Source organism: Eumetopias jubatus, unplaced genomic scaffold (genome assembly GCF_037043125.1).
Source record: "Eumetopias jubatus isolate StellerSeaLion01/CBP00866 unplaced genomic scaffold, mEumJub1_p1.0 scaffold_7, whole genome shotgun sequence".
Classification (NCBI taxonomy): Eukaryota; Metazoa; Chordata; class Mammalia; order Carnivora; family Otariidae; genus Eumetopias; species Eumetopias jubatus.
In genome coordinates this window covers 121,799,015-121,825,426 of record NW_028274813.1, presented here as the reverse complement: position 1 = coordinate 121,825,426, position 26,412 = coordinate 121,799,015, and the positions used below count along the sequence as shown (strand labels likewise).

At 43.5% G+C, this 26,412-nt stretch overlaps 1 protein-coding gene across 1 annotated transcript in view; it reads left to right on the top strand.

Moving 5' to 3' along the window:
* PDE8A (phosphodiesterase 8A) overlaps positions 1-26,412 on the top strand; it is a 154,706-nt gene that overhangs the window by 57,751 nt on the left and 70,543 nt on the right. The window contains exons 2-5 of the mRNA XM_028089437.2: positions 15,467-15,523; positions 17,796-17,986; positions 24,154-24,210; positions 25,005-25,059. Of these exons, the coding sequence (XP_027945238.1) occupies positions 15,467-15,523; positions 17,796-17,986; positions 24,154-24,210; positions 25,005-25,059 (360 nt within the window). The remainder of the gene's footprint in view (positions 1-15,466; positions 15,524-17,795; positions 17,987-24,153; positions 24,211-25,004; positions 25,060-26,412) is intronic.

The following is a 26,412-nucleotide window of genomic DNA, read 5'->3' as shown; positions in this document are numbered from 1 at the left end:
GGGCACCTGGGTGGCTCAGTGGGTTAAGTGTCTGCCTTGGCTCAGGTCATGATCCCGGGGTCCTGGGATCGAGCTCGGCGTCGGGCTCCCTGCTCAGTGCAGAGCCTGCTTGCCTCTCCCCCTCCCCCGCTTGTGTTCTCTCTTGCACACTCAAATAAATAAATAAAATCTTTCTTAAAAAAAGATTCATCATATTACTGTGTCCCAGTTAGATGTACGCATATTGCCTACAGCTCTGCTACTACACATAACCCTGGACAAACGTCTTTGCACATAACCCCTTACAGATCTCTGGTAATAGACCCCAAATTCTCACTTCTGGGTATTAGGGTATGCAGGTACAGGCATTTTGGGCTTAACCTCAGTAACTAGTTCCTGAACATCACATGCTCTAAGTGGAAATTTCAACTAGGAGTCACTACTTACTCTTTTAAATGGAAAAACTTGTGCAATTCATTGTAAGTCAACTCAAAACCCCGAACCTGTTTCCTGAAACATAACTGAAATTTACTAAAGCCCCATACGTAAATACCATTCTAGCTTGTTAGGATGTAAAATGCTTAAAACATCGCTTAAAACGTCGCCAGATGTTGTGGTTATTGACAAATGGTTGCGCCTGCGCAGTGCGTCTCTTCTGCTCTGGGCTTGGACCTAGTTTGCTGTGACTTGGCTAAACAAGACGCACCAAGAAGGTCGGAATCGTGGGTAAATAGGGGACTTGTTAGGGTGCCTCCCTCAGGAAAATGGTGAAGAAGATTGTAATGAGCCAGCACGCCAAGTACACTTGCTCCTTCTGTGGCAAAACCACAATGAGAAGATGAGCAGTGGGGATCTGGCACTGTGGCTCCTGCCTGAGAACAATAGCAGGTGGTGCCTGGACCAATAGCACCACTTCTGCCCTCCCGGTAAAGCCTGCCATCAGACGACTGAAGGAGTTGAAAGGCCCGTAGAAGCTCCACCATTTGAAACATTGCTAGCCTATAATAAATGGGTTACTTTATGTAACAAAATTACCTTGGCTTGTTAAATTTATGACTTAGATGTTCCAATTTGTTGCATTAAATTTGCTCTCTCAAAAAGACTTGGAAATTAAAAGTCCTTCTTATTTTTTATGGGGCTAGGGGAAGAAACAAGTGGTTGCTTAGAAAGCACTAATAAGAACAGTTTGCCTGCCTTCCTGTAACTTCCAAAGGAAGGCAGTGGCCCCATGGTGGATGGTGCTAGGATGCCCTCTCTGCACCAGCAGCTTTGAGAGCAGCACGTCCCCTTTGACACTCCATGCTTTCCAAAGTGCTTATGCAATTATGACTACTTGCTGTTCTAACAAGTGTATTTGGATTGTAATTTGAGACTTCCTGCACATCATTTTGTTAAAAATGTATTAGACTTCTAGTTTCTAGTTCGGTGCATGAGGAGCTTAGAAATCAACTCTGTCCTAACAATAAGTAAAAAGCTGGAGAGACTGAAAAATCAACAACTCTTAAATCCATGAGGGAAGACACAGTGCCCCCAAGATGGGAGAGCCAGGTGAATGCGGGGACACACTGCTTACCAGAGACTCAGAGCAGAAGTCATTCAGGAGTGCTGGCATAGGAAAACCTGAACTTCACTTGGCCGTTGCTGGAGGCTCAGTGCAGATAACTCTGAGAGAATTAGAATGTTCTGAGGAACTGTGGTATGGGATGGGGGACCCACAGTATTTTGAAGTTTGCCTCCAGGAGCTTGATAAGATTTGCATAGTAAATATCAGAAAGAAAATATGTTGTTTACAAGAAACTCACTTTAAATATAAAGCACATGGGCGCCTGGGCGACTCAGTCGGTTAAGTGTCAGACTCTTGATATCGGCTCAGGGCATGATCTTAGGGTCCTGGGATCCAGCACCCCCGTCAGCTCTGGGCTCAGCGGGGAGTCTGCTTGTCACTCTCTCTCTGCCCCTTCCCCCTGCTCGCACCCACACACGCTCGTACACTCTCTCTCTCTAAAATAAATCTTAAAAAAAAAGACATCTACAATAAAAGTAAATGGTTAAAGACATACCGTGCTAACACTAAAGCAAGCGTAGCTGTATTAATTTCAGACAGAGCAGACTTCAAAGTAAGGGAAGTGATCAGGGATACAGAAGGACACCACATGATGATAAAGAAGTCAGTTCTCCAAGAAGACATAACACTCCTTTATGTGTATGCAGCCAACAACAGAGCATCAAACTGTGTGAGACAAAACCCAACAGAACTGCAAGGAGAAATAGATGAGTTCACCATCATGGTAGGGAACCTCAGCACCTTTCAGAAACGGACCTATCCAGCAAGCAGAGAGCCAGTAAGGACATGATGGAATGTAACACCACCATCAATCAACTGGATATAATTGACACCTATAGACTACATCATCTAATAGTAAAGTACACATGTTCCCCTGCCCTCTCAAGCTCCTGTAGAACATTCACCAAGGTAGACCACATTCTGGTCCATAACACTTGAATAAATTTGAAAGAATAGAAATCATGCAATGTCTGCTTTTATTATTTTTTTAAGATTTTATTTATTTATTTGACAGACACACAGTGAGAGAGGGAACACAAGCAGGGGGAATGGGAGAGGGAGAAGCAGGCCTCCTGCTGAGCAGGGAGCCAGATGCGGGGCTCGATCCCAGGACCCTGGGATCATGACCTGAGCTGAAGCAGACGCTTAATGACTGAGCCACCCAGGCGCCCCAGTGTCTGCTTTTAGACCACAATGGAAATAAACTAGAAATCAATAACAAAGATAACTGAAAAATCCCCAAACATATGGAGATTAAACAACACACTTCTAAATAATAGATGGGTCAAAGAAGAAATTTCAAAGGAAATTTAAAAATATTTTGAAGTAAGTGGAAATTAAACACAACTTACCAAGAGTTGTGAGATGCAGCAAAAGCACTGCTTAGAATGCATAATTTAAAAAGAGTGATCTAAAATTAGTAATCTAAGTTACCACCTTAGGAAATGGGGAAAAAAGAGCAAATTGAATCCAGAGTAAGCAGAAGAAAAGAAATAATGGAATTAAAGCAGAAATTAGTGAAATCAAAAAGAGGAGATCAATAGAGAAAAATTAACAAAGCCAAAAGCTAGTTCTTTGAAAAGATCAATAAAATCGATAAGCCTCCAGCCAGGCTAGCTAAAAAAGAGAGCAGGTACTAATTCTTAATATCATCAATGAAAGAAGGAACTTCATTACAAATTCCATAGAAGTTAAAAGGTTAATATTATAAACAATTCTGCGCCCACATATTTGATAACCTAGATGAAATGGACCAATTCCTTGAAAGACACAAACTGTCAAAACTCATACAAGAACTTGATGATCTGAATAGGCCAAATCTATTGAAGAAATTAAGCCAGTAATGAATAACCTTCCAAAACAAAGTACCAGGCCTATATGGCTTCACTGGTGAATTCTACCTAACATTTAAGGAAGAAATTTTACTCTCTACAGTCTCTTTCGGAAGGTAGAAGCAGAGGGAATACCTCCTGACTCATTCTGTGAAGCCAGCATTACCTTAATACCAAAACCAGATAAAGACATTACAAGAAAAGAAAACTACAGACCAATATCTCTCATGAACATAGATGTAAAAATTCCCAACAAAGTACTAGTAAATCAAACTTAAAAAGTATAAAAAGAATTATATGCCACACCAAGTGAGATTTAGCCCAGGTAAGCAAGGCTGGTGGTTCGACATTAGAAAATCTATTAATGTAATCTCTCACATCAACAGCCTAAAAAGGAAAAATCACATGATCATATCAGTAAATGCAGAAAAAGCATTTGAGAGAATCCAAAACCCTTTCATGATAAAAGCTCTCAGTAAATTTTTAAGGAAGAGAAGGGAACTTCCTCAACTTGGTAAAGAATATCTACAGTAAGCCTGCAGCTAACATCATACTTAATGATGAAAAACTTGAAGCTTTCTTGCCAAGATCAGGTGTAGGGCAGTGTTGTGCCCCCTCACCACTCCTTTCCAACATCATACTGGAAATTCCTGCTAATGCAATGAGACAAGAAAAGGAAATAAAAGGTGTACAGTTGGAAGGAAGACCTAAAACTGTTTTTGTTTACAGATGACATCATTTATGTGGAAAATCTAAAATAATTGACAGAAAAACTTAACAATTGACAGAATTCATAAGTGATTATAGCAAGGTTGCAGTATACAAGGTTAATATATAAAAGTCATAGCTTGGGGTGCCTGAGTAGCTCAGTCGGTTAAGTGTCTGCCTTTGGCTCAGGTCATGATCCCAAGGTCCTGGGATCGAGCCCTGCATCAGGCTCCCTGCTGAGCCTGCTTCTCACTGTCCTCCCTGCTTGTGCTCTCTCTATCTCTGTTTCTCTCTCAAATAAATAAATAAAATCCTTTTTAAAAAAAAAAAGTCATTGCTTTCCTTATACTAAAAATGAGCAAGTAGAATTTGAAATTAAGAGCACAATATTGGGAGTGCCTGGCTGGCTCAGTCAGTAGAGCATGTGACTCTTGATTTCAAGGTTGTGAGTTCAAGCCCCATGTAGGGTGTGGAGCCTACTTAAAAAAATAAATAAAAACACAATATCATTTACAATTGTACCCCCCAAAAGAAAATATTTATTAGTATAACTGTAATAAAGTGTGTACATAATCTATATGAGGAAAACCACAAAACTCCGATGGACAACATCGAAGAACTAAATAAAGGGAGAGATATTCCATATTTGTGGATATGAAGACTCAGTATTGTGAAGATGTCAGTTCTTTCCAACTTGATATATAGATTCAAGGCAATCCCAGTCAGAATTCCAGCGAGTTACTTTATGGATATTGATACACTGATTCTAACTTACATGGAGAGGCACAAGACCCAGAAGAGCCAGCACAGTATTAAAGGAGAGGAAGAAAGCTTTGTGTCAGACAGTTCCCAACTTCAAGATGTACTATAAAGTTACAGTAATTGAGACATTAGGGTTTTGGTAAAAGACAGACAAATAGATCAACGGAACAGAAAAGAGAGCCCAGAAATAGACCCATGTAAATACAGTCACCTGATCTTTGACAGTGGAGCAAAGATAGTCTGTCTCTTCAACATATGGCGCCGGAACAACTGGACATCCACGAGCAAAATAATGAATTTAGTTGCAGACCTTACACTCTTCACAAAAACCAACTCAAGGTGAATTGTAGACCTAAAAGTAAAATGCAAAACTGTGAAACTTCTAGAGAATAACATAGGAGAAAACCTAGATGACCTCAGGTGTCACGATGCCTTTTTAGATACAACCAATCAACAGAGACCCATAAAAGAAACAGGGGCACGTGCGTGGCTCAGTCGGTTAAGCATCTGTCTTTGGCTCAGGTCGTGAGCCCCTCATCAGGCTCCCTGCTCAGTGGGGAGACTGCTTCTCCCTCTCCTCCCCACTTGTGCCCTCTCTCACTATCTCTTGTCTCTCAAATCTTAAGAAAAAAAGAAATGATAAGATGAACGTCCCTAACATTAAAAACTTCTGCTCTATGAACGACACCATCAAGAACTTCAAAAGACAAGCCACAAAATGAGAGAAAATATTTGCAAAAGATCTATCTGATAAAGGACTGTTGCCCAGAATAAACATATTAAAAACTTAACAGTAAGAAAACAACCCCATTAGAAAATGGGCTAGAAGTGCCTGGGTTGCTCAGTCAGTTGAGCCTCTGCCTTGGCTCGGGTCATGATCTCGGGGTCCTGGGATCAAGCCCCACGTTGGGCTTCCCGCTCAGCAGGGAGTCTGCTTCTCTCTCTCCCTCTGCTGCTCCCCCTGCTTGTGCTCTCGCTCTGTCAAATAAATAAAATCTTAAAAAAAAAAAGGGGCTAAAGATTTTAGCAGCTATCTCACCAAAGATCTACAGATGGCAAATAAACATATGAAAAGATGTTCCACGTCATATATCATCAGGGAAATGCAAATTAAAACAGGATAGCAAGATACCACTACTTATCTATTTAGATGGCCAAAATCTGAGCACTAACACCAAATTCTCATGAGGATGGAGCAACAGGAACTCTCATATAGTGCGGGAGGAATACGGAATGTCATGACCCCTTTGGAAGACATTTTGGTAGTTTCTTACAAAACTAAACATACTTTATCATATGACCTAGCCATTTCTCTCGTTCATATTTACCCAAAACAGTTGAAAAACCTACACAAAAACCTACAGAAGGATGTTTATAGCAGCTTCATTCATAATTGCCCAAACTTAGAAGCCACCAAGATGACCTTTAGTGGTGAATGGATGAACTGATACATCCAGACAATGGAATATTTCGCAGCACTGGAATGAAATGAACTAATTATTAAGCCATGGAAGATGTGGGAAAACCTTAACTGCATTTATTTAGGGGAAGAAACCAGTATGAAAAGACTCCATACTTGGATGATTCCAACTATAGGACAGTCTGTAAAAAAGCAAAACTAGAGACAATAAAAAGATAAGTGGTTACCAGGGGTGGGAGGAGATGATCAGGCAGAACATGGAGGATTTTTAGGGTAGTGAAAATATTCCATATGATGTTATAATGATGGATACATGTAATTATACATTTGTTCAAGTCCATAGAGTGTACAGCGCCAAGAGTGAAGCCTAAGGTAAAATATGGATTTGGGATGATTAGGATGTGTCTGTGTGGTTCATCTTTGTAAAAACGTACCATTCTGGTGAGTAATGATGATGATGGGGAGGGTTATATGTGTGTGAGGGTGAGGGACATAAGGGAAATCTCTGTCCCTGCTTTTTAGTTTTGATGTAAACCTAAAACTGCTGTGGAAAAAAAAAAGTCTTAAAAATGTATTTGGTTTGGAGAATGTAAATACACATTTTTCCTATATAAATACCGGATAACTTCTGGTCAAGGTTTTACCCTAAAACCCTTAGGAAGCAGCAGCCCTGGGAGAATGCATCCTCCCGAGAAAACCTCTGGCCTGGGCTATTGCTGCTGCTTGCGAAGAATGGGGAGGCAGTCGTCATCCAAAGCTTGGGACCAAGGCTCCAGCCCCTGTCCCTGATCTTCTGGATCCAAGGCCTCCTCTTCCTCAGGGGTTCTCCGTACTCTCCGTTGATGTTGTTCGTACCTCCGCTGTCTACTGCCCTCTCTCCTCTGTGCTTTCTCCTCTCAAACCCAAACGAGTTTTCCTTGGGACATAAGAAACAACTTCTTCCTTGATTTTTCAGAGCTGGTTATTTGAAATTAAATAATTAAATAATTAGTAGTGAAAGTATTCCAAAAAGAAGCTTTAAAGAAATCGCTGTTATTTATGAAAAACAGTGTTATTTATGAAAAACAGTGTAGGTCAGTGAGAATACTTGGGTAGCCCTTATAAAACAGGGCTCATAAAAGAGATGGTTTCAACAGTAGAGCCTCAGGTTGTGGACTGCATTCAGAGGGTCTGATGGTTTAGTGCAGGAAGGAGCTTGGGATGAGCAATTTGACTCTGGTAGAGTCTCTCAAATCACATTCAGTCTGGAAACCCACTTTCTGCCAAAACTTATGTGTGGAGCCTCCACACCTGGTAAGAATTTCCTCATTGCTCTAGAACTAAAGCAAGGGCATTGTGAATGCTTGTGCATCTCCTTCCACTAGTGATAATGGCTACACATTAGGGCGCCCGTAACCGCAGGCCAGGTGCCCTGCAGAGCTGCATGTCTGTTACTCACCAAATCTTGACTATCACTGTTCTCTAGGCCAGGCTCAGCAAAGTGAGGAAGCTTGCCTAAAGACACACAGGTTTTCAGGGGAGTAGGGTCAGAGAGTTTAAACCTCCATCTATCCAATCTCAGGAATCCTGGCTGCGGGAACCGTGTGGGTGATTCTGGATCATTTATTCTATCGTGTGGGTCGTCATTCTTAGTGTAGTCCCTTTGGTTGTCAGTGAGGTTCATGAGCTGACCCAGTCCAGCCTGGGCTGGCGTTCACAGTCAGGATGCTAGCAGCGGGCAGTTGGCAGGCAGGCAGCCGTCGAACCTCCTGAACAAGGCTCCCTGCCGTCCAAGTGTGCAGTGTGTGACCTAAACATGCACAGTAGGCGTACATAGGCCTGGAATAGACTCCTCCCAGAGTGAGGCAAGATGCTCGTTTGTTCATTTATAGCTAGGAATATTTCTTTTCAATATCCAGATCATCTATACCTGCTGGATTCAGTTTTTTTCCTGGAGGGAACTGAATAAATAGCACTGAGTTCTCAGCCTCTGGCTCCCCTCCCCCGGCAGCCTGTAGACCCTCCTCATTCTGACGGGACGATACATGGTGAGCAGTTGCCTCTTTTTTGAGGGATTGAGGAGAAGTAGGTTCTAGTTATGTCATACCTTAGATTTCTGCAGTTGGGATTTGAGGATTCTTAAATTTCAGTGACACATTTAAAGAGAAGCTTAGGGTTGGGTTATCCTACGATTGGCCATTCTCATTTTTTGTGGATCAATTTTCTTGTCACCTTTAGAGGCAATCTTCTTCCAGGGTTTCAGGAAAACCTTTCTTTGTCCCTTGTACCAAATACATTAATATGATATTTAAGAACTAGGTCCTATTTTTTACACATGATATTTCAAGGTACCATGAAGTGAATGGTTCTTATTAGAGATTACCTTTGTGCTCTGAAAGAAATAGCTCTTTGGAAAAATATAGTTTTAAAAATGGCTTAAAGTGTGTATGTTTTTAAAAAAAGTGTATATGTGCGTGTGTAAAGTTATAGTTTTATAGCAAAAGCTTCTTGGAAAATCTTTACTGTAGATACTTTAGAATTTATTGGGCATTTGCTCACAGTCAGGCATTGCGTTAAACTCTTTAAATAGTGCATTTAACCCAGACACCATTTTCTGCTCGACACTATGGGTTTGGGGAAAAAAGGACCTGAACAGTTTTACCCGAGCATGTGACTTGATTTTGACATTCTGTTGGGAAAACATATAAAAGTCTCCTTGTAAATATTTGCTGTTTAAATTGACTGAAGGGACAGTTAGGAGCAGGTGAAGAGAGAAAAAAGCGAGGCAGACAGTGGGGGTGGATGTGGAGCATGGCCTGCTCGGAGAGAAGGATCTGGGAGAGCAGTTAGGAGCTTTGCCGCGGGGCAGATCTTGGTGCCATCTTGTGGGTGGATCTGGAAAGAACCAAACAGACCCATACCAGCTTCTACCAGGATGCCTTGCAGAACTCCAAATTTCCATCAACACCTAAATAAAACTGTCAGGTATCAGAACTCTGGTCTAGGAACCAGTAGATTTGATTATGTCCTGTCCAGCAGCAAGTCTTGATAACCCTGCCTCCAAAGTGCCCCAAAGCCATCTGCTCGTCTCCATGGCAATTCCTGGGCCACAGGGCCATCCTCTCTCACTTGGACTGCTATGGACGCTTCCTCAGTGGTCTCCGTGCCTCTGCTGTCACGTCCCACTGTGCATTCCCCACCGGGGATCCATTTAAAATATAAAGGGGATCTATTTTAAAAAATAAAAATTAGATCATATCACTTTCTTGTATAAAACTCTTCAGTGGCTTTTGATGAAATTTAGGATAAAACTCAAGTTTCTTGTCCTGGCTTAGAAGGCCCTGCCTCTTACCGCCCCTGTCTAGCCATGAGCTCATCTCCTGCCCTTCCTTTCCTTGAATGTCCCCCATTCCCGCCATAGGTCCCATGCACCCCTTGTTCCCTCTGCTCCTTCTTCAGTTCCTCGCATGGCTGCTGCCTTCTCATTCAGATCTCATCTTCCACGTTGCTGCCTCAGAGAGGCCTTCCTGGACTCTGATTCAGAATAGCACCCCCGTTAGTCTCCATCACATCTCCCCCCGATAGGTAGAGATACTGTCTGTTTTGTTCTCTGTTGGGTGTTGAATGCCTAGGAAACCAGTTAGCATACCATGGGTGCCCAACAAAGATTTGTCAAGTGGGTGAATGCTGCTTTCCAGGTTCTTGGTCTTATTTCCACTAAATACAGGTTAGGGTCAGGTGATTTTAGACCTTTCCCCATGGAGCATAAAAAGACCACAGGAATTCAGTCCCCCTGAATTGGGTCTTGTTCTCATCGTTGTCCTTTACCAACTGTTGAACCACAATGCTCTCAGCTTCAGTTTCTTCATCATTAAAATGGAGTTAATCACGGGCGCCTGGTTGGCTCAGTTGGTTAAGCGTTGGCTTTCGGCTCAGGTCATGGTCCCAGGGTCCTGGGATCGAGCCCCGCATTGGGCTCCCTGCTCCTCGGGAAGCCTGCTTCTCCCTCTGCCACTCCCCCTGCTTGTGTTCCCTTTCTCTCTGTCTCTCTCTGTCAAAAAAATAAATAAAATCTTAAAAAAAAAATGGAGTTAATAAGTCACCTTACTCATAGGGGAAGGACTAAATTGGATTTAAGTATGATTGGAAGCAGAGTATTTAGCATTTAATAGGCACCTCCTTTCTCTATTAAAACTACATCATATTGTCACCGTGTGCACTCCCCCTCCTGCGACTCAAGGACAAGGTTAGGCACTGGTCTGCACTCGTAGTACCTAGCTCTGTGCTTGGCTTTAAGCATAGTAGTAAATGGCCCACTGAAGTCTGGACTGATTTTGAGTCTTCCCACCCAGGAACTAGTGTCTCCTGACTTGTCTAAGCTGTGTCCCTGTGACCAAGTTACCACTCTGTCTGGAGAGAAAGATGAGAAGGGTGTACAGGGAAAACCTGGAAAGTTAGTATGGCTCGGGACAAAATCTGATTTATGACTTTGCTATAGTTCCAAGAAGGAGGGGTGTGTACAATTAATGTCAATTGATGCCAGCGTAACTTTGTTTCTAATAAAGGGGACATAGGAAAAGAATAGACCACAGGGTTCTTCCGTGGCTCCTAGAGCTTAGGCTTCCATAAGAGTCTTTCCTTCCTTTATGTTCCTTCATGAAATAAAGTATATATAAAAAACATTCTGGAAACTGGAAGTGCTGTTATCACAGATGCATGCGTATGTAGAGACTAGTATGAGTATGATTTCTGGATAAATGAATGATTCAAAAAGATTAGCTGTTGAGGGGCACCTGGGTGGCTCGGTCGTTGGGCCTTCGGCTCAGTCATGGTCCCAGGGTCCTGGGATCGAGCCCCGCATCGGGCTCCCTGCTCAGCGGGAAGCCTCCTTCTCCCTCTCCCACTCCCCCTGCTTGTGTTCCCTCTCTCGCTGTGTCTCTCTCTGTCAAATAAATAAGTAAAATCTTTAAAAAAAAAAAAAAAAAAGATTAGCTGTTGAGTAAACATTGATTCAAAAATATTTCTTAAATGACCACCGTGTGCCAGGGACTGTTTTGGATATTGGAAATACACCAATGAATACAGCATATAAATCCCTGTCTTCATAGAACTTACATTCCTAGTGGGAGAGGCAGACAGTAAAGAAGATAAATAGTAAAATACGGAGTTTTGCAAATGATGACTGAGAGCAACAGAAAAAAAAACACAGCAGGCAAGGGATAAGCTATGTTGGTTTGGGGAAACAGAAGTTTTAGGTAGATTGGTATTCTGTATCTCTTTTCTCTCCCACCCCCACCCATGATCAAGATTCATAACCCTCGTTTGGCCTTCTAGTGTCGCTTCTAAATGTTAGGTCAGTTAGGCAAACGAAATCTGATACGTGGTTTGTCAAAGTTTCAATAATAATTTATTTCATGTTTCTGTTAGCCATATTTACAAATACTACTTTATTAAAATACAAAGAGACTTTTTACAATCTCTTTAACAATCAGTATTAATAATACATATCTAAAAATCCAGAAGACTCAACTCAACAACTTGTATAATTACCAATATCCATGAACATAGTGTTGTTTCTGTATTGTCGAAAGATATCAATTGCTTTTGAAGCTGAAAGATTAAATCAAAGCTGTGATATTAAACTTAGCTTGTAGAGGACTATTCTCTTTTAAATATTAATGTGCACAACAAATTATTAAGAGGGCCGTGACCTTGAAACATTAGGTCAGTTTGATTCTGATTTTCATACACAAAGAAAGGAAGAATGCAAGAGTTCTATAGTTCTGATCCCCTTTTCCAGAGCAGTTGGGAAGTTGTTTACTCTTTGAGGGCCCACTGCTGACGTCTGCACACTGAGTAATGTCATCAGATTTCCTGGTGGTGGTTATTTTGGGGGGGCAGTGGTAAGTAGTTGTCCGGCTCTGCTGGGACACTGCTCGACAGAGGTCCTGAGAGCCGGATATACCCCGTAGACAGGATGTAAGGTTAAAATGCAATCTAGTTAAGTAAATAAAGTAAGTGTTTGGTGGCAAAATAGAGTTGCTGAAACATTAATATTTTAAAATGATATCGTTAAAATTATATGGAAGCAAAATTAGTAATTTTAACAAAATCTATAGCTTCTTTTATTTCTTAAAATGAATGCAGTGGTGAGTTATTTTTGTAAGTTGAGATCATAAAGTTATACTGTCCTTTCTCTGTGAAAGTTATTTCACCCACTTTTGGTGTGGACCGTGTGCTCAGAGTTATTTTCCTGGGAGGGATAAGGCTTTGCCCTGAGCCGTTTATACTTTTATCTTGTCCCTCAGCTTGTAATCAGCTCTCTACATACATATATGTGTGTGTGTACACACGTATGTATTTTTTTAAACATGCTAGTCGTTATCATATTTTTAAATTTTATTAATTATTACCCTTTATTTTTTTCCTCTTGGTTTCCTTAAGTTTGTACTGTTGACTTTCTCAAACTTAGTGACTTAGCTTGGTAAATGTATTTAATTCTTGTTTGGTGACAGAAGGATTTAAGGCTATGAATCTTGCCTCTCAGTAAAATTTAGCAGTATCCCGTAAGTTTCATTACATGGTATTCTCATTTTTACTATTTTCCGGGTAATCTGTAGGTATAATTTGCATTTCCCTCTCTGACCCAGCAATTACAAGTTAATATTTAAAAATTTTTCAGGGCAGCGGTGTTTGTTGATTTTGCTTAAGCTCATGTTTTTAATTTCTGGTTTGATGGCATTATGGTTGAAGAATAAAAATGGTACTATTTTTACTTTTAGCAGTGTGTTTTTAAAGTTTTCTCTGTGACCTAGTATATTATATGTTTTTACACTAGTCATAAATATTTCTTTTTCTCCTTTGAGACTTTTTTGTCTACCTGACCCTTCAGAGCCAATTTCATGAGTATCCTCTGTCAGAGGCTACCGCTCCCCACTCACGTAGGGGACCCAAGTACTGCCTTGCTCCTGCCTTATCTTGGGCAGTGGCAGCGGGCTTCCTGCTCATGAGTTTTCTGCTTTCTCCTATGAAACTGTCCCCCATGCTGTAGAAAGTTAGCGAAATGATTTTCCTTCTCTTTCTTTCTCCTGTCATTTTCTTCCTTCTTTCTCCTGAGTAGGTCCACTGCATTCTCCAAGCAGTCGGTCTATATCCTTCCTTGTACTTTCTTTCATTCATTCCTTTAAACTTTGTAAAAACTGACAGAAAACTCTTTGTTCAGATTGGATTCTCTTAGTCCCTCTTGCTTTCCTTCTGAGTGCACCGTGAGCGTATGATTGTATAGAGCAGACCTCTCTTTGAAGACTCTCCTGGCCTCCTTGGATCATCTGAGGACTGCTGGCTTTGGCATCAGCTGCGCCCCTCGCTATGAGGCTGGCCTGCAGCTACACAGTGCAGGGGGGTAGATAGTGCTGGGGGAGGTCTCTTCTCCGCAGCCTCCTGCCCTGTCACAGAGTCCCCCTCAGTCTTAGGTCTGGAATAGTAGCGGCCCTCATTCTTATGATTTCGAGAGATGAAATTGTTACAAAGCAGATCAGAAACTAGGCTGGCGGGCACCTGGGTGGCTCAGTTGGTTAAGCGACTGCCTTCGGCTCAGGTCATGATCCCGGAGTCCCCAGATCGAGTCCCACATCGGGCTCCCTGCTCGGTGGGGGGTCTGCCTCTCCCTCTGACCCTCTTCCCTCTCGTGCTCTCTCTCATTCTCTCTCTCTCTCAAATAAATAAATAAAATCTTTTAAAAAGAGAAAAAAGAAAAGAAACTCGGCTGGTGTCCCATAGTTGGCAGGCATCACATTCTAGCAGTGAGAAATAAATATGGACTTTCTCCATCACTGAGCAAGCTTTGTTTCATTTGTTAACTAGGGGATAGATTGCTACTTGAGGGGAGACATGGGAGGTGGGCAGTCAGGTAGGAAATATCTTGCAGGAAAGCTTATAGATCTAGGTCTTTCACTGCAGATTTTTTTTTGCCATGGAATCATACCACCACCCAGAGGCCTGGGGATCCCTTCAGTACATACAGTGGTTCTGGAAAAATTGCAGAAATTTGTCTTCTTCTCTGAGTAGCAACTCGGTGCCAGCATCCATCACTCAGAGCTGTATTTCAGTCCTGTATTCTTCCTCCCCTGGGCTCCCTTATGCGGTGCACAGACTGCCCAAACCTTCCAGTGGCCCTGGCTTTTCAGTGAAATCCCAGCTGCCACTTGCTGACTCTGTGGCCTTAAACAAGGTACTTGGAACCTCAGTTTTCCAACCATAAACCTCTCTGTGTTACTATAAAGATCGAGCAAGATAACACACGTTCAGCAATTAGCATGATGCCCAGTATACACTAAGCCCCTCCATTGGTGCTATGATTATTATTACTCATTGGGATTTGGTTATGACATTGTATTTATCTGTGTCGTTTTAGTGCTAAGTTCTCAAATAGATAAGCAATTATTGATAAACGTTGTGCTCCTCTGTAAAATGCTCTGATGTCGCATGATTCTAACTGCTAGATTTCATTATGTGTGTGCCATTCTTGAAGTAAGTTTTCATGGTCCATCAGGAAAAAGACAGAAGGAATCAGTGTTCATTCAGTGTCTGGTTTGGGGGGGCCCTTTATATTGTAAACTCATTTGATCTTTGTAACAAATGAGAAACGGCTGAGGAAGGTTGAGTAATTCACTTAAAGTCATACACAGCTAGGAAGAGCAGAGCCAGGGTCAGATTCATTTTATTTCTCCCTCCCTACTCGGCACCTTTCCTGAGGGTTAGAAGGAGATCCCCGGGATTCTGTGTAATAACTATTGATGTAATTTTTCTCTGGAGTAAAAATCTCACTTTCATCTGTGACACTGATTAGAGAAATTTTAAAGTGAGCTTATCTTTAAAATATATATATATATTTAAGCATACCTTTTTCTTTTCTTTTTTTAATTTTTTATTGTTATGTTAATCACCATATATTACATCATTAGTTTTTGATGTAGTGTTCCATGATTCATTGTTTGTTCATAACACCCAGTGCTCCATGCAGAACGTGCCCTCTTTAATACCCATCACCAGGCTAACCCATCCCCCCACCCCCTCCCCTCTAGAACCCTCAGTTTGTTTTTCAGAGTCCATCGTCTCTCATGGTTTGTCTCCCCCTCCGACTTACTCCCCTTCATTCTTCCCCTCCTGCTATCTTCTTCTTTTTCTTTTTTCTTAACATATAAGCATACCTTTTTCTTACAGGTAGCAGCAGCTGATGTGCAGTTTGGCCCCATGAGATTTCATCCAGATCAACTCCAGGTAATAATAAGCCATACTGTAATTTTTACATATTGATTTTCTTTAAAGAGGGGGAGGGAGAGGGCCTAACAGTGAAAACAGTTTTCTATTTTAGATAATAGTATTGGATCAATGGTAAATTCCTGAAGCTGATAATAGTACTCTAGTTATACAAGAGAATGTACTTTTCTTGGACACACATGTGTGTGCACCCTACTTTGAAAGGTTCAGCAATAAAGAAAAGAATGTGCATAATTGGGGGGGGAGAGCAAAGGGAGCAAAATCTTAACAATTGATGAAAACAGAAGGGTCCACTAACGTTCACTGCACTCACAGCTTTTATGTAGGTTTGAAATTTTCCAGTATAAAAAAGCAAAAGCATGGTCTTTTCTGTGTTGCTGAATATGCTCTATCAGAAAATATTTAAATGATCAAATCCAAAATATTAGACAACATAAGCTTTTGAAATTGAGCTCCAAAGTTATTTGGAACTTCCTGCACATAAACCATGTCTCCTGTTAGGACTGGCAGAAGTGTGCATCTGTGGTGGTTGTGCACTTGGGTAAACTTAGAGGAGCTAAGCCTTGGGGGACAGGGTCTCCGTCAGCTTTGCAGTCTTGCTCACAGGCTGCCCACCTCCACCTTACCAGTGTTGCCCTCATGAATCCGTCTGGGTCTGAAGGGACAGAGTGGTGTGCTTTTGACCCAGACCTGGCCGGGGGTGGGGGTGGGGGTGACTGGCTGGAGAGGCGAGAGGCAGCAGGTGCAGGCCTCACCTGATCCAGGCCAGGCTCCGGGACAGCAAGCCATCATCCTGGGCCAGGGGCACAGCTGTCACCCCGTGAGCCTGGTGCTGTGCCTGTGTTGCTTAACTGACGGTGTTCTTTATTTTGTCATTTGCTATCAATGAGAACTTTCTTAATTGATTTTTATTGAAATGCAGTTGACCCACAATATTATATTGGTTTCAGGTGTACAACAGAGTCATTCAACATTTATACACATTAGGAAGTGACCATCACTATATCTCTAGCTATCATGTGTCACCATATAATGTTGTTACATATGGTTAACTATATTCCCCCTGCCATACCTTGTAACCCCAGGTCGTATATATTTTATGACTGGAAGTTCACCTTTATTTATTTATTTATTTATTTACTTACTTACTTACTTACTTACTTACTTACTTACTTGAGAGCAGGGGTCAGGGGGCTTGGGGGAGGGGCAGAGGGAGAGGGAGAGAGAGAATCTTAAGTAGACCCCAGCTGGAGCCCGATGCGGGGCTGGATCTCACAACCCTGAGATCATGACCTCAGCCAAAATCAAGAGTTGGATGCTTAACTGACTGAGCCATCCAGGCATCCTTGGAAGTTTACCTTTTAAAAATCACTTTCCCCTAAGACAAATACCATATGATTTAACTTACATGTGGAATCTAAAAAAATAAACCACCACCAACAACAGAAGCAGGAGCAGACTTACAGAGAACAATCTGGTGATTTCCAGACGGAAGGGAGGTTGAGGGATTACCTACCTGGTTATGAGGTATTATATTTTGGTCTGCTTGAAATCTTATCATCAAAGTAATTTCTTTTAACTTGGAGGAATTACAGAAAATCTCGAGTCAAAACATTTAATACATTATTTAAAATTTTAAGTATTCGGGGCAGCTTGGTGGCTCAATCAGTTAAGCATCTGCCTTCAGCTCAGGTCATGATCTCGGCATCCTGGGATTGAGCCCCACATCAGGCTCCCTGTTCAGGAGGGAGTCTGCTTCTGCCTCTCCCTCTGCCTCTGCCCCCCACTCGTGCTCCCGCTCTCTCTCTCTCTCTCGCTCTCTCAAATAAATAAATAAAATCTTTTTAAAAAATAAAGTTTTAAGTATTCTAAAAGTTTGACTAAAATAGTTTCAGTTTTTGCCATCCAAGGACTTGTCTAGTTAACTTACTGTTAACTAAAATAAGTATTTGTGTGTCATAATTGAAATAATTTTAAGATAAAATGCTTAATCAAGCTTTTGTTGAGTTCTGCCAGTGGTCTTATTAGCAAAAGAATAAGTATATGACCCATGCACTTGGACTTCCAGACAAGAGCAGATAAAATAGCACTAATTTGGGGGAGCTGAGTGATAATCTCCCTGAGTTACATGTAGGAGGATTTCTGTCAACAGATTGTTATGTTCACATCTGTGTACTTGCCTTGAAAACACTTGGGAATTTTCTGTGGCATGTTAAGAAATTGCCGTTCTGACAACTTTTTTTAAGAAAGTGTTCGCACTTTTTTGATTCAGGTACTTTTAGTGTTTACCAAAGAAGATAACCAGTGTAATGGATTCTGCAGGGCCTGTGAAAAAGCAGGGTTTAAGTGCACAGTTACCAAGGAGGCTCAGGCTGTTCTTGCCTGTTTCCTGGACAAACATCATGACATCATCATCATAGACCACAGAAACCCCCGGCAGCTGGACGCAGAGGCACTGTGCAGGTGAGCCTGGGACGCAGGCCTAAGTAGCCCCACTGGCGTGTGTGACAGTAAGAGCAGCCCAGAAATACACCAGGTTAAATTCACTGTCTTCTAATTTGCCTTCTTTGCACGTAAAATAAGTAAGACATAAGGACATCATTATTTCTAGGACTGATCTTCCTCTGTTTTGTTTTACTTTGCTTTGCTTAAAACGGTAAAAAAAAAAAAAAATTAAGGGTTAAAATGAAACCCAATCTGTAACTAACTACAACCGTCACCTGCATGTTACTGCAACAGGAGCTAATAAAATTTTCCAGATGTTTTTAAAGTTATAAAAAATTGAAAACTGTCTTCTAATGTTAGGCGAATGTGCCTTGTTTATAGTACTTGCAGAATATCAAAACATGTGAACTGGGTTGCTTAATAGGAGGTTTTAAAGAAGTATAGATTGTCATGTGTGCATGTCCTCTACTAAGTTCCCACCCCCGACATCCAGCCTCTGTTGGGGGGGGCGGTTCCCAAGGGAAAGCTCTGAGCTGCAGAAGTTCTCTTTCTTGATGAGCCCAACTTAATCCCCTTTCCCATATTTGCTGCATTCAAGGGCAGGAATGGTCTTTCCTGGGTGGAGCATATCCTCACTGGTCTTGGCGGCTCCTAACAGTGAGGTTTCATGTTCCAGCCCCGTCAGGGCTGCTTCCTCTGAGTGTCCTCTTACAGGCAGTAGCCCTTGTAAGTGTGGTTCCAGAACCGAAAATCTCAGCCCAGGTTTGGATGGGCCAGTGAAGAGTAAGCAGAAGAGCCATCCCCCTAGGCTGTCCAGGGAGAAGATGATTACAAATGCAGCCCCTGAGCATGTTCCTTTCCTGAGGGCTGTGTCACGGCCTTGGCCAAGAATCTCTGGTTTTTCTTGCTAGCTGTGTTTTACCACATCACCTCCATCTTGTTGGCTGAGGGTGTGTGTGTGTTGTGTGTTGGGGCAGGGAGGGTCCTTGTGCCATAGTTAGTGAGTTTTCTAGAGGCAAGAGTAGGCCCTGATTTAGTTTCCTAAGGCACTTTCATCTCGATCCTGGTTGTGCCTGGTTTACCTCCATCCCTTTAAGGGAACCTGCACACTGTGGAGTGTTCCTTCGAGGAGTCATTCCAGGCTTTCCCTCCTGAACTTGTTCACGTGCTCTCTATCCTTCTGCTGACTTACACAGTTCATGAGGCCTTAGCCCTGGCAGAGCTCTGTCCTTTCCTTCCTCTTGCTTTTGGGATACCTAATCAACACCACCTGTGAAGGGTTTTCCATCAGTTGCTGACTTATCTAAACAACCAGCATTCATCTGTATCTCTCTACTGGGGACATTTGGAACTCCTCACACTCCTTATCAGATGCCTTGCTGAAGGCCAGATATTCTGTGTCTGTGATATTTCCAAATCCACTGGTTGAGGAACACTGCTTTGCAAGTCTTCTCAGTTCTGGGCACTGTCTTTGGCACTAGAGCTCCACAGGTAAATAAGACATGGTTCTTGCCTCTGAAGAGCTACTGTTCTAGTTGGCAGCGCAAGTGAGTGATTTCAGTACAGGCTCCAAGTGCCCATGAGGAGGTATATGCTAAGTGCTGCAGGTGCCTGTGTTGGGGAGAGCTGCACAGAGGACATTTGGGTTGAGTCCTAGAGGATGAGTAAGAGTTTTGAAAGAAAGAAAGGTGGGAAAACCATTCCAGGCAGAGGGAGCAGCATGTGCAGGAAGAGGCAGGTATACCAGGCTTCTCTGCTTGGTATTGATGGGTGCTGGGCTGGGCAGGCATGGGACGTGGCTCTGGCGAAGGCTGGAGGAGCAGCCTGGAGCCCCGTCATGAGGGCCTTAGGTGCTGAGCCACGGGTTTGGAGTTCAGCCTGTAGGCAGTTGAGACACTGAGATGGTCTGTGCAGGGGCACATCAGGAGCAGGTGGAAGGTGAGCGGCTGCCGGCTAGAGAGTGGAGGAGAAGGGCAGGGGGGCCGGGGCAAGTCAGTCAGCTGTGAGGCTGTTGGAGGCCGTCTTGTGCTGATTACAGTGCCGCCTCCCTGCTTCCTGTCGAGAAACCCATGAAGCTAACAGACAAAAGCTGACCACAGCAATTAAGAAGCCAAAGATAAGCTGATAGTTATATCAGAAGCTGGGAGAGCAGAAGGCGGCCAGGATTCCCACTTTATCTCTTGTACGGTGGTGCCTAATGAAGACCCTCTCCTGAAACGTCCTCCACATACTTCAGTCTCTGAAGCTGAAGTACCAAATGAACCTAAAGGAAGGAGATGGAAAGAGGCTCTGCTTTGCTGCCACGGTCGTGCTGAGCCTGGGACGCTGGAGTTGTGCTGACCAGAGAAACAGACGACTCTGCCTTAGCTGAGCGCCAGAGCCCTGCCCGCAGCCCCCCAGTCCCTGCTGCCTCCTCATTCTCTACTTTCTTGTCCCCTGGGATCCCCAAGACCTAGAGCAGAGGGAGATGGACAGAGACCTGGGTTTTTCTACCATGTTGTGAGGAATGGCAGAAGCCTAAGGAGTGTGAGAGCAGTCCTTCACGTGTTACAGTTTCAGAACAGCAGAGTGCGTCAGTTCTCAGGTTTAGTTAGAGAGCGGAGAGAGCCAGCCGGGAGTGCACTGTGTGCAGCTCACCTCTGCCAGCCTGCTGGTCGTGCTCTCTGAGCAGGAACTCGCATCTGCTGACTTGATCTGCAGGCCCAGACCGAAGAGGAGGAGGGCCGCCCATGCCGAGGGCCTAGCAAAGGTGTGCAAGGGAGGCTTCTGTGACCCTCTCTGCTGCAGGCTCCCGACGGGGTTGATCTTGCTTCCCTTCAAGGATGAATGACCAGGATAAAGGTCTGTAAAAAGCTGCCAGATAACAGAGGGGAAAGAACAGCCTTAAAGACTAAGAAAATGATTCACCACAAGAAAGTGCCTTCTGAGTGCCTAGGGTACTCAAAAGAAATGAAGAACTGTTCCTTTGTGCACCAGGCGCAGGGCTCTGTCATGAAAGGGAAGACTTGATAAAGGGAGGTGAAGGAAATAAAGCCCTGCATGGGAGCCCAGAGGGCACCAGCAGAATTAGATCTAGGTTGAATGCAGGAGCAAGACTCAACTCGGGTGCCGGACACCTTCAACCATCTCTGGATTCACCTCGGTCTGCGACTCTTTTTTCCACTGTAAATTCCATTCTTTTCCATCCAAAACTCATTCCACACGGCGGAGGGAACAGTGGTGAAGTACAAGTAATGGAGTTGTTGTAAAATGTGACTCAACTGAAGGGCGTTGCCGGGCTCTTGGAGTAAGCCTCCGTCCCCTGGCCTTTCTTCCGGAGTTGTGTTGAGACCATCATCAGATTTATTTGTAGTTGCCAGTGTGTCTGGAGAATGGTAGTTGCCCCCTATACCTACCTCTACTCTTTCCTAATAACAGAATTTTTAGTGTTTAGCTGGGCCTCTGGCCACCTAGAAAATGCACGCATTCCCCAGCTTTTCTTGCAGCTGGCCCGTGGGAATGTCCTGTGCATCTTCTGGAAAGTATTCTGCTGTCTAGAATGTGGGTGTTGTGGCTTAGAGTGTAGCCTCCGTCTTGGACCACGAGGAAGAAACCCTGTGGAGGCAAGAATCGGGAAACCTGGAAGGAGTCAGGCTCCTGATGCTGCCGTGTGCCGTCACAGCCTTGGACCGCATGCCTCTGCGCGTCTTTTATGTGGAAGAAGAATCTTGCTTAAGCCACTATTGTGTGGAATTTTCTCTTATGCACAAACCTGGTGCTAACCAGCCAGCGTTGCTGTGAGAGCTTCCCAGAGTGCTCACACGGTCTTTCAGAATCTCGTGCTAGAGATTCGTGCCCTCTCTTTTCTCTGACTTCTCGAAACCTGCCTTCCTAACGTCCGGGTATACATTTTGATGATGCCAAGTCATTTCTTTCTTCATTTTACTGAATCTGAAGTAAAGGGTATATTTTGTTTTTTTTCCAACCCAGTTTCCTTACATTTCTATTTTCTAGTCTGTTCTTCCCCCTTATGGACCAGAAAAAGTCAGGAGTACACCTCTGCCTTTTCATCCAGTGTTAGCCCTCCTTTGCGGGTATCAACTTGCTTCCGGGTAAACATGGCCTTCCCTTCTGCTTTGTCCTTTGCCCAGTGCCCACCCTCATTCCTGTGTCCCGAGTAAGTCATCCAAAATGATTTCCTGAGTGTATCCGCACAGTTACCTGCCTGCTATTTATACCACTCAGATCTCTGTTTTTCTTCTAAAAAGATGAGAACTGGTTTGAGATAGCTGACTGCATACTTAAGTTTGCCTTTTTCTTTCTTGAGATCTTTATGATACGACAGAAATATGAACACAAGAATAAGTACGGTGCCCTCAGAAGTCACGGAAATACTGTTTGTGGGCGCCTGTCTCTCCCCGGGTAAGGTCAGTGCTAGGCTCAGTAGCAGCCCACAGTTTTGAGAAGTGAGCTGGCCTTGTCTGTGTGAGTGTCCGCTGTGCCAGTCACCCTTCCACGCTAGGACAGCCCTCCCCGTGGCCCCACTCCAGGCAGGTGAGTGCGGCTGTTCTCCAGGCAGGGAGGCCCTGGGGGAACCGGGCACTGGTACCTGTCGGCAGATCCGCAGTGACCTGTTGGGAGGGCTCTTCCAGTACAGCATCCTTGTGGTTGGCCTCCCCTGATATGGACAGGCAGGCAGGAGCTGGAGGAATGGACCGGACACTAGGGAAAGCAGCAACACGGAGAGAGAGGTGGGAGCTGCGCGGCCCATGAGAGCGACTGGCTCATCCCTGGAGCTGCGCATCCATCCCTGAGCCACTTCTGTTCCCCACATCCAGTCTGCGCCTGTCGTGAGACCCAACCTTGAGAAAATGAAGCCCTAGTGCTGTGAGGCAGGGCTGCGCCAGGGGGGACACAGCCACGCCGTTCGTTTAGACATCGTCTGGCTGCTTTCACGCTACAGTGGCAGAGTGGAGTGGTTGTGACAGAGTCTGCCTGGCTCACAAAGCCTGAAACACTTGCCATCTGGCCCTTTACAGAAAAAGTTTGCCAAACTGAGGTATCCATTGTGTATGCTGAATTGACGTCCTCTGATGGGTCTGGGAAGGCTACATTATGTACCATCCTTGGGAGAATTGAGAAAGAGTCACGCAGATGATTCTCTATGTTCTGTGACTCAGAAGTGGTTCTGTTTCTTGAACTAACAGAACGGAAGTCATGCAGTAAGTCTTAGCTGCTCTCTGTCCCATCCCCGACACATTCTCTAGGAGGCCAGCACACTTCTGACATGGCTGGGGCCGTCTGGGAAAGGTCGCTCCGTTCTCTTGCTGGAGCCACCGTCCTGCGTGAGTGTCTTCCTTTCAGCCCAGGGCTGCCTTCCCCCTCTTCCTGTGGCAAGGCTCTGAAACTCCTCCGGAGTCCTGCATGCCACCGCCCCCCGCCCCGGTCCAAGGTAGGGTGAGCTGCCGTACATCTCCAGTGGAGCCATTCCTCCTCCTCCTGCTCTCCTGGGTCGCGTTGACTTCTACCCTGTCTGAGCTCCTGGCTGGGTTTTCGTTCCTGGGAAGGGGTGAATGCACTCTCGGTGGGAGCCTCGTACCCCACGGGAGATTTCAGTGGGGCAGCGTCCCCCACGTCTCCTGACCAGTCTGCCATTCTTACCTGTTTCTGTCAGGTGGCGATTCTCTTCTTTCTGATGGGTTAGAATATCTTGCATTTCCTAGTTTTGAATTTCTGTTGCTACTGCTTTTGCCTACCTAGGAACTCTTTGTTTATACAGCTTAGGAAGCTGACCTTTGGGCTTTGTCCCCACTGTAACTGTGGCCATCAGCTTGCAGTAACACACATGTACTCACATTTCCCTTTGGCAGGGAGAGACAGATAACCCCAGTCACGTAAGCCCAAGGTAAGGAACGTTCTCCACCTGAGGCCGCTTGGATTAACAAAAGCCACAATGAGTAGCAGGCTCACCGTCTCAGCCAGCTGTTAGGTTTGCCCTCCATGAGCGTTAGGATTACTTGTCTGCTGAGTGGAGCTTGTGCCCTGGAGGGAGGAAGATCAAGTAGCCGAGAAGGTAAATCCAGAGTATGACTTGCTCCCTCTTCTACCTCTCCCCAACTTTAATTGTTCTACCAAGATTGAGTGTATTTACATATTTTTTAAAGAATTGCTTTACATTTATTTAAAAAAAGTTTTTTTTTTTAAAGGTCTATTAGATCATCAAAACTCTCTGAAAACACAGTTATTATTGGTGTAGTACGCAGGTAAGCTCTCATTTTTTTTGATGTTGAAGTTCAGGTGTCAATGTTAAGCTTGCTCTTAGCAGGGGCCTAAGAGCTTGTAGGTGTGACTCTTTTTAGTTTAGCATTTTCTTCTTATTTTCTTTCACTTCACCAGTTAACTCCCTGGTGGGAGTTTCTGCTCTCATGTGGGGTTTGGGATTTTGGACTGCCATTCACTTTAGAAATAGGCAAACCATGAGAGACTTCCATTCCTAAAAGTACAAATGTTATCCAGGGATGCCTCCCAAGGGCTTTCTGACTCCCAAGTATCTACAAAGCTTTGATTCATATATACACGGGGGAAATTGGAGGTAAGCAAAGAAGAGAAATATGTTAGGAGAAGGGCAGTATTCAAATGTTATTTAGCTTATATACTTTTGTAGATAGAAGAAAGGATTCTTTGTCCTTTAAACTTTTTTCCAGAGCTTTCAGGGGAGAAAAGACTTTTTTTTTTTTTTTTTTTAAAGAAATGCAAGTAGAAGAAAATGGGGAAGAATTTAAATTAAAATTTTTACATATCAAATAGGTATGTGGTTACTTCTGTATTCTGGCTGTTAGTGCAGAATCTCCATATTTCAAGCATTGCCAGAAAGTGACATTCAGAACTAAAACAGAAAACTATTTTCAATTTTACACTTCTGGTTGGTATATTAATCGAATTCATCAAAAGGTATTTAACATATGATCGTCCTAGTATTACATAAATTAGTGAAAAGTTAGCGGTGAGCTGTAATTGATAAAAACGGTCTCTAACCCTTTACTATGTTCTTTTGAAGGACGGATAGAGAAGAGTCATCTGTGATGCCCCTCATTGCTGCTGGCTTTACAAGGGTTTGTACCCACTTCTTTGTTATGCAATATAATTCAGCCTGAGAAATTACATTTTATCTCTGTTGAGAGCCAGCAAAAGTTTTGAATTCATTTGAAGAAAAAACTTTGTTGTCCTTGTGCTGTTACAGTGTAGTTTAACTTTAGAACTTGGTAATCTTAATAATCTACAACATTTTACGTTTTTGCTCTCTCAAAATTATGCCTGCCAAAGTCATCTAAACATCATAAAATCTCCTTTAATGGCATACTCATTAAGAGTTATGCCACACGAGATGTTGTTGTAACGCTGACATGTATACGTGCAACTTGAAAGGCAGCAAGGATTCTGGAAATGAGGCAGCCCAAACATGACTCCCTCTCCATCCTCAGCACCGATCTGTTGGTTTTCCCTAAGCCAAAAGGCTTCTAAAGGCTTTGGTCAGCTGGTTGCCAGTGAGCCTTGGGAGTCACAATGGAGAGAATTTATGTAAGGCTGATCCTGGGGCAGATTTGTGGCCTAAATTTATATCTGGGAGGTAGTCAAGACACCCCAAGCCACAAATTTAGTTTAAAGTGGTTCTAGGTGGTAGGTCGTATTCCTGGGTACCTGGCAGAAGCGAATACAGATCTTCTCCAGAGCAAGACACCTTTATTTCTGGCCTCAGAGAATCTCTGCAAGTAATCGCTCAAAGGCAGCAGGCAGCATTGCACGGAAGCTGACCCGGCCACAGATGAGGCATTGCAAGTGAGAGCTAGTGGGAGAAGGACAGCAAGAACACCCTCACGGCCCACAGGCACCAGAATCATCAGACTTGAATTATAAAGGGGTTATGCTTATTATATGTAAAGAATAAAAGACAAGCTTGCAAATGTCTGCAAGAAATGGGAAAACTATAAAAAGTGACACAGCCAATTCTAGGCAGAACATAAGTGAATTTTGAGAAATGACCACATTATAACTGAAAATTTTAAAACGTAGTGGGTCTGAAGAAATTATCCAGCATGTAACACAGAGATTCAATAATAGAAAATAAGGGAGGTTAAGAAGTGTGGAGGATAGAGTGTAGAGTTCAGCGTATATGTAACTGGAGTTCCAGGAGGACAGGAGAGAGAATGGGGCAGAGTGATGTTTGAAGAGAATTTTCCAGAAATGATGAAAGACTATAGTCCACAGATTCAGAAATTCCAGCAAATCCAAAGAAGAGTAAATAAAAAGAAGACACATCATAGTGAAAATCTCACCAGAAGAAAAAGATGACCTTCAGAAGAAGGATGACTAACGGTTAGCCTCTCAGCAGTGATAAATGGAAAATAGGAAACAGTGGGATCGTACTCTGAATGGGATGAAATAACTGCTCACCTAGAGCGGTAACG